The sequence below is a fragment of the Drosophila takahashii genome, chromosome 2L, assembly GCF_030179915.1.
Source record: "Drosophila takahashii strain IR98-3 E-12201 chromosome 2L, DtakHiC1v2, whole genome shotgun sequence".
Lineage (NCBI taxonomy): Eukaryota > Metazoa > Arthropoda > Insecta > Diptera > Drosophilidae > Drosophila > Drosophila takahashii.
The window spans coordinates 15,356,706-15,373,285 of record NC_091678.1 but is presented as its reverse complement, the minus strand read 5'-3'; the positions used below and the strand labels follow the sequence as shown (position 1 = coordinate 15,373,285).

The following is a 16,580-nucleotide window of genomic DNA, read 5'->3' as shown; positions in this document are numbered from 1 at the left end:
GCCAACAAATGTCCAGAGATGCAAAAAAAAAGTGGTCGATGAGTAGGAAGCCTTAATAAACCAGAAACTATTAATAGAAACTATTAATAGAAATTAATTAAAAGAATAAAAAAATGAATAAATGAAATGTTTAATTATTGAAAAAAATTTAAAAACAAAAGTCTTTAAACAAAATTATAATTATATTATATATTTGTAAGAGTATTTCGCAATACGCATAACTCTATTGAGTAATGTTTAAATAAATAGAACCACTTTCGATTTCTAGTCGGGAAGCAATAATTTAACATATGTATATCAACTCTTATCCAATAAATTTGAATTATTTATATATCAATAAAATATATAATTTTATTTTATACCTTCAAAGCTCTGTATTTTGCGGATATATTTAAAATAAAAACAACATGATTCCCTTTTATTCAACAGTCATTTGATGCTCTTGTCAAAGCAAAATCTTCAGTCAGTCTACACAACAAAGTTATCCCGTCCCAGACAATCACAATTTATATTTTCAAGGTCTTCATTTGATGTGGAAAGATCATACGGAGAAGCAGGATCATCTTGGGTTCTAGGATAGATTCAGTCGTGTTGAAATGGCTCGCCTCGTGTTCACAGAGAAAGATCACAATGCCTACGATCCCAAGAAGTACAAGGTAAGTGGCCATCACATCACATACCATAAAATAACAAATAAACATAAAATCATATATTTATGTAAAGGTGGTGCACAAGAACCACTGGCGGCAGGTGAGCCTTCTGCTGCAGCCTTCGAACAAGAAATGGTGGGAGGATCCCGATGTCATTGTTGCGTGAGTAGAGAACATTTAATGCCAATCCAACAGCTGAGTGGGCGGTGGGTGGTGGGGAGGTGGAAGGGGGCGTGTCTTGAGCACACGTGTGTCAGAACCACTTGCCATCAAGTGCTTTTCGTGTTTTTTATGGCCACACTGAGAAAAAAACCAAGTGCATAGTAAAGTACGAATTAAAATACCTTTTTAAAAAAGTGCTACACAGTTTACGATTTTCTTATTATATTTAATTATTTATAAATAATTAAAAACTAATATAAATTTTAGAATAGTTATGAATAAATGTAATATGTAGAAAATAAGGCAAAATATACGAATTAAAATACCTATTTAAGTATATGCAACACAATTTACTAAATATAAGGAATTTTATAAGGAAAATACATTTTAAAATAGTTTTAAATAAATTTAAAATCTAATTAACTGTTAAAAAAAAAAAACATAATATTAGAACAATTTAAAGACAACATTTATTCCAAATACCACTTTTCTCCTGTGTAACTTAGTTGCCCGATTGTTGGTTCGGTGACTCTGACACCGATTGGCGCCAATGCAGCCGCTGCCATTCAATTAAGATTCTTTGCCACAGCCGCGGCCATAATATTTTATTGCATCCATCAAATTGTCAGCCTTACACATAAAGTATTGCCCTACCACACCCAGAAATATTTCCATGGCAATTAAATCCGCGATGGGGAAATGTTCGCACTCAATTGCATCACATCGTCTGATAAGATTATATATCGCAAACCCATCCTGTGCCCCGAAACTTGTCCAAAAATCCTCCTTGGGTTGGGTGGGTGGTGCTAATTTCCGGACCGCGTTTAGTCACGCGATGCTAACGAAGCCTTTGATAGATGGCTCAACTTCTCGAATGCAAATGAACACCCAAGAAAGCGGGGGGACCAAGTGCAGCCATCAGCTGTCGGCGAAACTTTGGCAAGTAATTGGGGAACAGGAGTGATGGAAACGGGAAATTGGCTTGGTTATAGTCACTGGGTCGGCGGAGAATTCAGTTTCGCGGGTTGCCTTCTTGGTGGGCGGCAAAGTCAAGAATTGTCTGGCCTCAAGGTTAAGATCCTTGCTTAAAATCAGGGAAATTGAAACTGGGGTAGTTATTATTGGTACCTCTATTGTCGACTTGGCTTACGCTTATATGCGGAAACTATAAAAAAATAATTTCATAATAATTTTATAACCTTTAAATATTAATTTGTCCCGAAAGCATTTGAATTCTAGAAAAACTTTTAGAAAATTTATAAAGAAAACCACTGAAGATTCTCTTAGTATTCCTTTAAAAATATTAGTACTTTGAAAAACTGTTCTACGTTCTAAACCAGTCTAAATTGGTTGCATCAATTGATTGTGGGGAGAATTTATTGGTAGCATATTTTTTGTATACCACACTTCCTTTCACTTTTTACTTGAGAGTCCTTAATCCCAATTATAAATGTATTTGAAAATAGCTTTTGTGATTATTTAACGTTAATAATAGCACTCTTTCTACTGTTTTACTGTGGGTATTTAACTATCTGTAAATTTTAAAAAAGAAATACCACAAAATTTTCGTAGAATTTTTAGCTACAAAATGCACAAAAAAATTTTTTAATGGAAGTAATACTAGAACAGTGTAAGGGAAAATCCCTTGCGCTCCATTAGCACTGGCATAACTCACCTTTTGTCTGGGCTGCGTATCCACAATGATGCGAGGTGCCAGCCAAAGAGCCCGAAACAAACGCGAACGGGGTAATGAAAAAGCGATTTGGGTATGGATTGGTGTGGTATGGAATGGGGATACCCCATAATACACCGATGCAATGCCGACACTTTGCGTGTTCAATAAAAAGGAAAGCGGCAGGCGGAAAACGGTGTCAGTGCGAGGACAACGACGAGGGAAAGTACTTAAGCGGCGCGTCACTCAATCAGAATGATATTATTTTTAATGGCGCAAAATGGATACAATAAACAGCGAGTACGGGCGCGTGGCTGCCACGCAACGGACACGCCGACGAAGGTGATCCCACCCAGAAAGGGAATCAGAGTATCCGAAGCCAGGCACCATACAAGGCTCGGTCGTCGCAGGATGAGGACGAAGTTTTAAACGGAATCGGAAACTTAATTACATTTCAATTTGGGGCCTAAACAAACTGTTCCGCATATGTCACTCACGGCCGTGAAGTCTGATGCCGCCGCGGGGATCGGAGTGGTGGGCGTAGGCGCTGGAACTGTTGCACTATCCGACTCCCGGGAGTGGGCTCCTCCGCCGCCGGGCAAGCGATGTGCCACGGTGACTATGCTCCTGGCCCAGAGGATTGCACGCAACGCTTGCTGGTCAGTCGACGAGGAGCCCTCGTACAGTGCGAACAAGATGAACGTCTGGCAAACGCTGGAGTATCTCTCGGGGCTGAGTCTGCGGAAGAAGTACAACTACGAGGGCTTCTCGGACACGCACAATGTGATCAGGACACTCACCCCCTCCTGGCGGCGGGACAGTTTTGCCGAGAAGGCAAAGGCCGAGGAACTGGCCGGCGGTGCGGCTGCATCGGCGGTCAAGAAGTATCCCGAGGAACGCTCCTCGAGTGCTCCCCTAATCGCTGTCGAGGAGCCGGGCATTAGTACCAGCTTCCAGGGCAGTGATAATGGAGCCATGTTCGTACGATCTGGGGCGAAAAGCCCATCCGGACTTCACAGGAAGCATCGCAGCCGGAACCGGAAACGCAATGCTCCGCATCTGGATCCCGAGTACGCCCTGTCGCCGGAGGACCTGCAGGACCTGGTCAAATGCAAGTAAGACTAAAATAGATATTTAAATTGGTTTAGTTTGATCTTGAAAATACTTCTAAAAAACTTATATTCAATATTTATCTAAATGCCATTATAAAAAGTGCGTTTAAAGAAATCGAAAATTTATCTAAAATTAAGAATAAGTTTGTTAAATATTGTAAAATTAAATCCTAATTATTTCCTAAAATTTCACAATTAATATTTTTAAGCTCAAGAATATTTCCAAACACAGTAAGCATGATCTTGGACCGTTTTTTTTTAAGTGTAGCTACTCTGAAAGCTTTCCACAAAGCTCAGCAGGAACATAAACCTATGATGAAAATATGTTTATCCAAATCACAAACCATTCATAAAAACACATATATCCTCAATGGGCATTTCTTTCATATTTACTAAATTTTTTTTACTTTTCTAATTTGTTAAAAATTTAATATTTTTAAATGCTGCTTAAATATTCTGATGTGCGGCTTGACATAGTACCATAATCAATTTGTTTCCAAACAAATTGTGTACGACAACTAAAAAAAATGGAAAGTAGCAAGTCAAAAGAGGTGGGAGTGTATATAGGATTATGGGGTGACCCTCATTTTTCAGGTGAAAAATTCACCAAGGCGATAATCTAAGCTGACGCAGCAAACAAAAATCAATTGCAAATGACTGCAGTGAAATGCACTTTGCATTGTTCGACCCACCAAAAGTTACCAAATAAAAATTTCAGTGAGCCACCAAAGGTATTTGTTGGCTTTCTAAAAGCACCTATCGCGATGGCGGAAATCGTTGCAATTAAACTTGGCGAAGCAGGTGAAAATGGCCTTTTCAAAAAGTGGGCGGACCGGAAATAAAATGACTTACTGACGAGTTTCCAATGGGACTGACGTCAGTGATGCTCTTACTGAGCTATGTCCAATATTTTATGAGCTCTAATGCCAGAAACATGTTTAAATATTCATACAATTTCAATCCAAACAGTGTTAAATAAAAAAAAAAAGAATTTTTAAATAAATATTTTTTAACAAACTTTTTTTTATTTTCTTAACGTCTTTTTTTATTTTATATAATTAACATAAATAATGAACATTAACCAAAATTTTTTTTTAATAAATACCCAGTCTAGTGAAACCAAGCATCCAGTTTTATATTGTCATGGAATCTCACGAATGAGGGCACAACTAGCGAACACACGAGTATAATGAAAGTGACAATTGCAGCGCCACACAGGCAATGTCAAAGTCGCAAATTCGAACGGCTAGGCCATCGAATAATGGAACCACCCAACCACTGGATGACTCCAACTCGATACAAAGTGTTTGCTCAATTTCCGCGCTCCGAGTCGATTAAAGGAAATTATTGTATGTCTCGTTGGCATGAAACGCGGCCATAAAGCGAAATTGTTATCTGGTTTCACGGTAATGTGAGACACTGCCTCACTGCCACCCCCGAAATTCAGGTCCTCATCCGCTGCCAGCCCTTTTCGTCGAGGAATAGTTTGCCATTCCCTTGCGGAAAACTTTGAGTCAACGGTTCCGTGCTTAGGCAAAGAGACAGGGAAAAACGAGATCTAACGGTGAAATAAACACCGGCAGTTGTTGGCCATAAACAAGGGCTAAGGGAAAGCCCCTAAGTGAAATGGCTAGAACGAAACTGGCTTTCTAGTTCCCCCGACACCTACGAGTGCAAACTTTAAAACTATTTCAATTCTTATGCTCTGAATGGTAATTTAATAGAGTTATTTATTTTAAGAGATAATCACACATAACACAACACATAATAGTACAAAATAAATTATTATAATTTGTAGGGACTCATGAAAGTTTAAGACACTGGATCTCATGGCAAAAATAATAATCTGTTTACTGCGTGAAGATTTTATAGGTCGTCCTGTCGGTTCTAATAATTTATTTATAAATTTTCCCACGAATTTCTCCGACCATCGACCTAGTTGGAAGCTTTTAATTGTCTACGAAAGTCTCTTAATTCCAAAGACTTAGACTCATCACCCAATTCTCAATTTCCTCAGATCTATTTAGATAGGACAAGATAGATGGAATAGGTGGATAGTAATGCATTATAATTTATTTTTCGTACAAAGCTCCTTTGCAAAAATTATACATCTCACTAATATTTGGCCAAGTTAGTGACTTCGACCAAGACCTTAAAACTATTAAATACCCACCTTCCCGCTACAAACTTGTTGACACACTACGCCAAACACTTTGTTCAAATATTGACATTGGTGTCATGTCATTACGCCTAGCATTAAATGCTTTAACATGCGATGGAACAGGAATCATACTCGAATACCGATTCGGATCGGGATTCCGAATCGGGGTTCCGGTGGCAAACGCCTCGATATCGTGAGACGTTTGGGAGCAAAAGTAAAAGTGGGTTGGTTTATTTTCACCCACGTGCCACTCGACGCCACACACACGTGTGTGTCAACAACAAAGCACGAGAAGCGGCAGCCCAAGGAATCGAATCCTGTGAAAAGGGCGCCACATTCGCCGGCTGCCTTTGTCGAGTTCGGGTGAAAGTTCCGCAGGTTGCGTTCCCGCTCGAATCTTGGTGCGAAAATGAGGGACTAAAGTAAACACCTTTTGGTTCACTCACCTGCCATGGCTGGAAAATCTTCGAAGGGAAAGAGAGCAAAAAAGTCTGTACCAATGTTGAAGATCAGCGTCGAGGAGGACTTCCTCATCGACTTTGTGCAATGCACTCTAGAGCCGGAGGAGAGGTAATACTAACCTAATCAATAATAATACATGGGAAGAAATTAAACAGTTCTTAAAAATAATTGAAACCTTCATAAATTTTGGAATTTATTTGCATTTATATTAAAAAAAAACCTTTTCTGTAATCAAAAAGATTGGTCATACAAAATTCAGGTTGCTTGTTGGAGAAATTAATATTATACTTAGAATTAGTTTTCTTAAATTTATAAGATACTTATTCAAGACAAGAACTTTTTGTAAGCAAAAGGGAAAACATTAATATATTTTGGCTATGCTCGTAAAATATGGAAAATATGTTTAAGAAAATTTGAAAATTTAGAAAAGTCAAACTAAATCAAACCTTTGTTATTATTTGCGTTGACTTTCAACCTGCTCCTGATTTTTATTAGTAACTAATAATATTTATCCTGTCTTTAAGTACATTGATCACATGTTAATTCAGAACTATCTTATTTGATGCATGTAAGGCTCGGCTTATAAGATAATTCGAATCACATTTCAATATTGAGCCACAAGTCTCGCACTTCGTCAGTATTTATTTCCCCTGCTACGTGTTGCAATTATCAATTTTAATGGCCAAAAGGCAAATGGCAAAAGACATAAATGTCAACTCTTCGGCAAATTTATGCACGTCCCTGGCATTAATTAGCGTTGCACACTTGCAGGAACCGTATCCTTCGTTCGGCGTTTTATAGTTCGCCTCCAACAGCCGATGACAGCGAACGGCAAGGCTGTAAACTAATATGGTTCCTTGCTTCGCTGCGAAAGGCCGCTAATTAAGTCATAAATGTAATCAATGGGAATTTCCCACTCCGACACATTACGCGTAAGGCCAGAAATGGGGAGAGTGAGATCTGAATGAAGTGAGCATCCTCCTTGGAAGTAGGTATATACTTACACTTTTTTAAGACTTTCTAAAGTACTTTAAAAAATGAGATTTGTTTATACTAATTATTTTGACAAACCATACTAAAAATGCAATAAATGACCACAGTTAAAAACAGCAACTTTTGATTTGTTATAAAATATTTTAATAATATCTGATCTTGATTTAAGATTAATCTTATTTTTGTTTTGTTAAAAATTATATTTAATCATGGATCGCTGGGTAAGATCGGGGTTTTATTAATAAGAGGCTGTTTTAGGGGTTTGCATTAAAATTTTTATACTTAATTTGAAAGACTGGAACACAATTAATTTCTATCAACAAACTTTTAAAATGTCTCTTTTCTGATATCGGCTATTAAGACTTTAATCTCAATAAAGTTACGCATAGCGTACCCAATAAATCATTTCCACTGGCAGCACTTAATGCACAAGGACAGTAAAATAAACCCACACACAAAAAAAGCGAATAGACCATTTTTAACGTGTTATTGAGCTGAATAGTGCCGCAAATGGCTAAAGGCAATCGGATATGCGTTAACCCACTCGGGTCGCACGCACTCCCCTGCAAAAATGGGTTAATGCCAGTGGGAGGCGCAGGTGGGTGGGCCGTAAATCATGGCGCACCTGAATCACCTGGTGACAGCGGCGGATGCGACCGTTGCAAATGTCACGGGAGTTGCAATCGGGAAGTTTCGCGGAAGTTGCAATAAAAAGATCTGAACTATCGCCGCAGGAACTATCACGAACGAAGGGGTTTTCTTGTTTATGGCGAGCGGGTCATAAATCGAGGCTTGTAACATGGGATTTTCTAGGGCACAGACATGACAGATTGCTTTCTTGCCGCAACCCCGTTGGCCACCGGAGCGTATACGTAATTTATGCATGTGCCAGGTGACGTGAGCCGGGTTATTGATACGACGACAACACCCATTGATGTCCTGAAATTTCATTATCAATGTCAATGCCGAAAAAGGGGAGTAGTTGACTTTCCTCACCTGCTTGTGATTGGAAATTGATTGAATTGAACTTTGATGACTTTGAACTATTGCCAGTTACAATTTTCGTGGAGACATCAAAGCCAACATTGTACTATCTGCTTAAAAATGTGTTACGTTCTACGAATTGAGCGATTTTTGATTGAGTGCTTGCCGAGGACTGGTATTCTTGGCTCTGATCCAAAAACCGAATGAAAAAACCAAAAAAAGGAAAAAACCCCAGTCAGGCAATCCCTATAAACTAACCCATCTAATTGTCAACTAAACGACAAGCATTAACTAGAGCTGACTAATCCCCCTTGGCATTCCAAATCCATATTCACATGGCACGAGTACGGGCTTATGTTTGTTAGATGAGTACACAAGTCTCATGACCTGCCTGCATTAAGTTGCTTTATAGCATGTAGAAATAAAATACCTATTTACCATATAGAACCGAAAACCGCAAAAAAGAAGAAAGAAAGAAAGACCATGTGAGCCCTTGCTAAAAAGCCTAGCGAAAGTCTGAAAGTCTGACGAGCGCCGAGACAGTCTTCCCCCGCTTTGCCCACCGCTCATCCATGGCTCTGGGCAGCTCAGCCCCCCTTCCGATGGGTTCTCTTCAACGTTGTCCCACCCTGCCCTGCATGTCTGAAATTACGCCAAATTGTTTGGGGTTCTGGAAGGTGAGGTTTATATGGTTGTTGTTATTATTGTTGGCTGGTGTGCATATCACGTGAAAAATATGAGGAAAAGTTGCGAGTACAGTGGATCTGTTCGACTAAATTTTATAAAAAATTTAATAAAACAATAAAATTGAAATAACATTATATATGAGCAGTAAAAGAACGAAATTATATTCTTCTTAATTTTAGGAAGCTTGAAATATTTATTTAAAAATAGTTTAAGCTGTATTTCCGCATGGAAAAGTAAATTTTTATTAATTAATAAGTGTATTTTTATATCTTAGTGTTTATTGACAAAGCTATTAGCAATTATAATATAGGTTAGACTATTAAAATCGTTAAAAATTCGATCCCAAAATTCATTTCTTTTTTATATATGTTTTTTTTACCTTTTCATTGTTATTATTGTTATTATATTTTCGTTGGTCCTAAAAATCAAGTAAATGGTAGTATTCCAATTAATATTTAAGTAAGGAAAAAAAGATTTTCCTCTTATTTGGCCCATCGTATTCGTGGAGGTGTGTGGGGCCCAAAGAAGTTGGAGAACGACTCCTTGTCCTTGTGTTGTCGGTTTCGGGTGTTTGGCAACCAAAATAAAATACTGGCGGCAGTTGGCAAACGCAGCGAGTGAAAAGCGCTATAGTAACAGGCCGAGAATGCGGCCCGACCTCATTCGTTACCAACAGTTACAAGCGCTAAAACGCCTTCAGCGGACGACCCATGTGGGATTTTCCCACCTAGGTGTGGGTGAGTGGGCGGAGTGAAGGAGTGAGTCCGTAATTAAGCGTACAATTTATTGACTTACATTTGGGAGGGTCATTAACATTGACTTGTCTCCCATTTGTTTTTTTCATTATTATTGTACACTTTTTTTCATATCTTGCCCTGAATTTTCCGCTTACTTTGGTTTCACCTCGGCTTTTCTTTTTTTCCAGTTTCAATTTGCCGCGCATTAGCGCCCGCCTGGAGCGTCTGATGGGCACCAATGTGGTCAAGCTGACGGACCGCGCCTACATGAAGGAGCTCAGGGAGCGGATCGACGAGGATTACCGCAAACAGCTGCTGTCCCGCATTCGCGCCCGAGAGGTAAGTCGAAATTTTGGATAAAGGTTTCAAATCCGGGCACCCCAATTAGCCCCCGAAAAAATCCAGACACAAATGTGGCCAATTTGTTTGGCTGGTAATTCAATTTTCATAAAGTTTAGATGGAGGAAAATGTGAGACGAGAGTCCTAAACAAATTTGTCGCCAGGGAGTCACGTAGAACAACAATAGCCGAGGGTGAGAACGGGTTGTATTCGCTTTCTGTGGAGAGAATTTAAACAATTTGAGTGGGTTTTTCTTAAACCAAAGTGTTTTAAAAGACATGTTCTCTAACCAAATTTAGGAAAAGTATTTAAAACCATTTTAAAAATATCAGTCCTCAGGAATCTACATTAAATAGTTACATTTTATTATTATAATTTTAAATCATCTTAAATATTTATTTTCCCCAAGATTTGTTTTCTAACCATTCTGGAATATGATATACAATACACTTTTCATAAATTCCAAACTTAAAATCAACTTTCTATATTTCCTTACATTTTTTAAAAATTTCTTTCTACTTTTTAATTTTTAAAATATTTAGTAATCGTATTTTCTTTAAAGGACTCAACAATTTTCCATTTGTTTATTACTATCCAGTATTTCTTAGTCCAAAGCTGTTTATTTTACACCCTTCACTTGTTTATGGGTCGCGATTTTGTTTTCATGCTTACCCTTTTCAAGTTTTACTTTTTACAGGAGCGCAGTGAAAGTGTCCCAAAGTTTTTCAATGACGCCGACACCGCCTACTTATTCTGTTTTTTTCTTCGAGCAGGGTGGCCTCCCCAAAGCACAAACAATTGAATCCAATGAGCCTCCGACATGAAAATGGCAAATCCAAGCCGTCAAAGTAATAAAAATTAGAGTAGAAACAGAGGGGAAAATGCAGGGAGAAGAGATAGCTAAAGTTACCTTTTATGTCCGTGGGACATGCGAGTCTCCAAAAACTATGAAGTACAAAGTGCTCCACTGCGGATACGGATACTTAGAGATCTGTCTGTCCGATATGTCCTTAAATGCAATTGCAGTTGACTGAAGTTCGAAGTGATACAGGGGCCATGGACTAAACTTTTCTGACGCTTCCGATTGCATTTCCATCAAGTGCTGCGCAATGCGGCAAAAAAAAGAGCTAGATGAAAGGTGTCAAGAAGTGTTGATGGGGTTGGGAAATTGATAACTTTGAAACCTCCATAGTAGCCAAAACTTCACCTGAACACCAAAATACATGTTTAAACCACAAAGAGGCTTTGTGCCACCCACATTCCGCCACATTTGGCTTTTATATCAACCGCAGACCAGCCGCTAATAAAGTTCCATCTTTATTCTTAGGGCAACGGCTTGTTGTGCCATCAAAAGGTATTATTGAAAAAGGAAACTAAATATAACTTGGATTTAATACAAATTCTCAATTCAAATAATTTAATATTCTCATTAAAGTAGTTATTTTGGGTATTTCCAACATTCACTGTTGAATTGTTAAATTTCAGTCTAGTTATCAGCTGTTCCATCCAATTCAATTATCAGAAATGTCTTATTGGCCTAAAAGAACTAGTTAATATTAAACTGTTTGCCCAGATAAAGATACAAATTATTCCAAATTATTCAACAGATTGCTGATTCAAAATGTTACGACTTGAGAATTTTGAATTCAATGGAGATTTCCCTGCTCGACATTATTTAAATTAATATTTAGAATTATTAAATAAAGTTGCTTTGAATAATATTTTTAGATTTATAAGGTTTTTCTCTACCTAATTTTTAAATATTTTTAATACCTTATTTAAATTATAAAAAATATTTCCTTATTCAGTTAAAGGAAGTGGAGCGCGAGCGAATGCTGATCATTGAAGGCAAGTCGGATGTGATACCAGACGAGCTGGCTGACGATCCCATATTTATGGTCAACAAAGATGCCAACATGGAGATCCAAAAGGAGCGCTCCAAGGTGGGTTTAACCCTTAACTTAAGCCCCATTTGAATTCTCTTCATCTTTCCTGCCACAGTTGAAGACCGCTCGGGAAAAGAATGCGGAGCGCTTGAAGCAGCAGGGCGTGAAATGGGAGCGGGAGCGGCTCCAACATGCTGCCAAGGAAGCGGAAATTCTGGCCAAGAAACGCGAGCGGCAGCGCCAGCAGAAATTGTTGGTGGAACAGTACAGGACAGAGGACGCGGAAAGGGGAATGGATCTGCTGCGGTAAGTCACTTAAACTCCGCCGCCATTTAATGTTGGCAAAATTAAAAATGAACAGAGGGTGGAACAGGAACAGCGCCAGCGATAACAATACATTATTCCACGTTGACGCTCGCCGTCTTCTGGGGAAGCCCTTTATCCCTAACGAGTTGGGGCAACGCGAAAAAAGAAAGCTGGCTAAGATGCATGTATTGTAAAAAGATGAACCCACTGGCTTAAACGGCCTTCGTTGGGGGTGGGAATCTGTAGGCGGTGGCAGGGAAATATCAACCAGTCGTAGTCCAAGGCTGAATGCTCTAAGTTCCTCGAATTAGTTTACTAACGAGGAACGAAATTCTTTAAAAAAAAAATTCTGCTAATTAAATTTAAAGAAAAACTTTTAAAATAATTTCGAGGTGGCTTTCAGCCTGAACTTTTAATAGGTAAATAAATAGACCAAAGTTGTTTCTACCTATGGTTCTATAAAATAATACGTTTATTTTCCTAGATAATTTTTTCCTGTATATTTCTATTTTCTTATCCAAGTTCAATGACTGATTGAATAAAAATAGAGTCGCTTTTCGCTTGAGTAATAATAATAAATTTAATCAGGCGATTTATAAATATCGTTGCTGAATATTTTGGGAATTAATTTAGCTTTTTATGTTTCTAATAAAAATCCAAAAATAGAATTTTATTAAAAACAAAGCTATCAAACTGAACAATGATTATAAAGATATTTCAGGCATGATATATTAAATTATGAGGGTAGTGCAGTTCAATTGGTGAGCTCTTTTCCAACCCCTTCCGGGAAAGAGTATAGCAAAATGACGATGGAAACGTTACGTTCCCAGAGCGCGTTATTAAACATTGTTCCTTTTTTTCCCCATTAATATGCATGAGTTGAATGTTTAGTGAGTTCGCTTCAGAATGGAGGCTAATGAAAGGAAAACTCTCCCACTTTTGCAGCATCGACAACGAAGACTGGCGGGAGTGCGAAAAGAGCCTGAAGGAGTTCCTCGAACAGGAGCGTGCCAAAATGAAGGAGCGTTCGCTGCGCATCTCCCAGCCATTCTCATCGGATCCCCAGGACATACAGAATATAGTGAGGGCCAGGTGAGGATTATCAAGACCTCTAACCCCTCTGATTCTAAGAACTATCATCTCTAATTAGGCAAAAGTTCCGCGAGACCGAGCTGCGTATTCGCAACCAACTGGAGGACAAGCTGAAGGATGTGAAATTGGCGGTCACCACTCAACAACTGACGGAACTCATCGAGGACGCCCATCGGTCCAGTGGGGAAATAGTGCGAGAGCCCTCGATCGAGGACGACGATTACCAGGAGGGCGAGCCACACTCCAAGTATCTGGACGACGTAACCGACGTCTCCGAGGAAACGGTGATAAGCGAGGACGCCATCAGTCTCACCCTGGCCAAGCAGCAGTATGCCGAGGAACTGGAGGCCGAGATGGAGGACGAGTTCAATCGGGGTCTGCTCATCTCCAAGCAACAGTACGACCAGCTGCGCTTCGAGGATGAGAAGATCGTGGCGCTCAGGAATGCCAAGGTGAGATTGGAAAATAATTAATTTTCAAAAGATTTACAGATTTACTCTGTATTCAGTTTTATTGATAAGACATGTTGATACAAATCTAGGACTAGACCAAAAAACAATTTACGAATATTGTAAAATTTATTTCCGTTCAATAGGCTTTCATGCTTAATTTATAAAATTTCTAATATATAAATGTTTATATTTTAATAATATTTTTCTAAAACTAGTAAGCTTCTACTGAATTTGATTTTAAACTTAAAATACCCTCTTGTTAATAGCTCAGAGAAAAATATTTAATTCTCTTATGAAATAAATGAAATTTTCAAAAATAATTTTTTAGTTATAAATACAGTTAACAAAATAAATTCAATTTGTACAATTTTATTTCTTTGATAATTTTAATTTAAAAAACAAATTTAAAAATTAGAGTAATCTGTTTGTTGTTGCTAACCCTGATCTTTTTTTTTAGTATTATAAATTTATAATAAAGAGCTTTTTTCATTATTAATAAATATGAAAAAAAAACAATTATATTGAAGCACTTTTTAATTATTTACCCCCCTTACAGGACATTCGCGAGCTGTATCAACTGGCTGAGGAGATCATCATGGGCGAAGTCTTCGAGGAGGCGCCAGAGGAGTGCGAGGAGGAGGCGGTTGAAGAGGAGCATGAACTCGAAATTACCTCGGACCACGAGGCCCCCGATCCAGCCAAAGCATAGAAACCGAATCATGGACCAATTTCAACGTTCTGTGGGCAGCGGTAGACCGTTTCTCCTGCTGCCTCACTTTTCGCGAGTTTTACAAAGTTTGGCCAAATATTTGGTTTCCCCGCTGGAAATCCAAAATATTTCACCAAATTGTGCAAAAATCAGTCAGGATGGGGGGGCCATAGTTTGTTAATCATCGAATGAGGAAAAGCGGAAGCGAAAAACGTCAGCGCCACTGTCACTCAATCTCAGCGCTTAGGTTGATAACTGTCAATAAGGTTTAATTAGAGCTGTAACGAGGTGATAGTGCCCGCATGACAATAGTAATAAAGGCCGAAAAATCCAAAAACAAACTCATGAGTCAATTGCACATCTCACTCGCCGCCAACCGACAAATATTTGCCTAGTGATACGGATGGGCGAACCGGAAAGATATGCGGGCTTAAAAGTGTTCTGGAAATCGATTTAGTGAAACCAAACCGACTGGTGCACTTAGAAAAAAATTAAATTTGTTGCCTAATTTTTACATACCAAATATCACATCAAAATGCTCTAAAGAAGGTACAAACCATATTATTATTTAATGGGATTTTTTTAGTTTTTAAAATAAGTTATTATTTTTAATCGGTAAATCGTAAAAAATTTTGTGCTAATTTTTTTTTTACACACTTAAGAATGTGTGAAATTAATTCTCGGAACACAAACCACAAATCTCAGCGTAATTAGCTGAGCTAATTTATTTATCAATTTGTTTGGCACGTCGGCGCACATGCCGAGATTGCACATGCCAAACCCGAAGGGCGTGACGCATTTTGGTTGATTCGATGTCCATTGAATGGACATGACATCAGGCCAACCCGATGCAACTTAAGTCGCACAAGCCGCTTACCACGCAGCGAAAAAGAACGCAAAAATGTCCCAGAAAGAAATAAGACTGGCTAAAAATAGCCAGGTCTTGGCCAAAAATATGACTTTCGCCTTATATCAGGAAGCCCCCCATCCTGTGCCCTTGAGCACTTAAACTTTTCAGCGGGCTATTATTGGTTTTCTTAGGGTAAGTGTCATCTTCGGTTGCCCCCGGCGATTTGGCAAGAAAACCCTATATATGCTTATTTTCCTGTGCCGCCTTTTAGGCCAAAACAACATACACACACCCTCGAAACAATAACGAAAACATCGGGGAATCGCTTGGATTGTCCTCCATTACTCACAGCAATTTCACTCTAAAGTGTCATCTTCTTCAAGGCCTGGGGGCTGCGACGGTTGTTGACATCTGACTGGATGTCCTGACCCCTCGATTCTGCGATTGCAGTATTGCGATGGACTTTTAGTTGGACTGGAAGTCAAGGTACGGCGTTCATAAGTCAGACGATTGAAATTCAGGCTGCAATGGGGGAAAATGTATTTACTCCAAATTTATATATATGGTAGATCGATTATAATGCAGTCATAAGTGCAACTTATTAAATAACTTTTAAAATTTAAATTCATATTTTAATAAATTACTTATTAGAAAAGGTGACTAAGGCATATATGTTACTGCTTTGCCATTTGTAGTTCTTATCAGCGTGACCCAAATAAACAAGCCCAACCGAAACTAATTATTAAAGTCCAACAGCACCATATCTTAACCACCATCATCGTTTATAAATAGAATCGGTGTTTAACTTGTAAATCCATTCATATGACACTTCAAATTTACAGGAAAGTATGGCCGAGACAATAATTCTCCTATTTTCTCCGAATTTTATGTAGTTCCGCAGAAGGATTTACATTTACACTGCAAGGATTTCCGCAGCGTCATGAAAGGCAGGTCCTTTGGGGGTCAGGGAACACCCACGGAGCGGCGAGATTCCGAGAATCAAATGACGCGTCCGGTTTGCATATTCCGTAAGCTGTACTGTCAACAAGGACACCTCCACCAGTCCACCTTTCCGGATTATTTTGGTGGTAAGCCCGTGACGCCATTTCGCGACTTGTTGCCTACTTAGCAGCGCATATCTTGGCCCTGCTAAATAATTGCCTCCGACATTATTCATTCGCCAATATCGCCGGAGCAGGCGCTAAACTTTTAAATGTGCCGAAAATATTTCATTGATAAATCCCCGATGGGTTTTCCTTCGAAAGGAGGAGTAGCCAGTGAAAGCTTGGCGAAGCTTTTACGCAATTTTTTGGCGCCTCGACTTC

The 16,580-nt window shown here is 38.8% G+C and overlaps 1 protein-coding gene across 1 annotated transcript; it reads left to right on the top strand.

Moving 5' to 3' along the window:
• Positions 1 to 458: 458 nt before the first annotated feature.
• Positions 459 to 14,783, top strand: LOC108066316 (cilia- and flagella-associated protein 53). The gene is made up of 8 exons (XM_017154806.3): positions 459 to 656; positions 724 to 812; positions 9,809 to 9,959; positions 11,769 to 11,903; positions 11,962 to 12,152; positions 13,098 to 13,244; positions 13,303 to 13,696; positions 14,253 to 14,783. The coding sequence occupies exons 1-8, from the start codon at positions 597 to 599 to the stop codon at positions 14,403 to 14,405; spliced, it is 1,320 nt and encodes a 439-aa protein (XP_017010295.2). The 5' UTR covers positions 459 to 596; the 3' UTR covers positions 14,406 to 14,783.
• Positions 14,784 to 16,580: the final 1,797 nt, after the last annotated feature.

Excerpts from the sequence above, each read along its gene's own strand:
- LOC108066316 (XM_017154806.3), top strand. The coding sequence starts at position 597 with ATGGCTCGCCTCGTGTTCACAGAGAAAGATCACAATGCCTACGATCCC. Across the intron at positions 13,245-13,302 it reads CAGAATATAGTGAGGGCCAG|GCAAAAGTTCCGCGAGACCG; the intron begins GTGAGGATTATC and ends ATCTCTAATTAG. Across the intron at positions 13,697-14,252 it reads TGGCGCTCAGGAATGCCAAG|GACATTCGCGAGCTGTATCA; the intron begins GTGAGATTGGAA and ends CCCCCCTTACAG.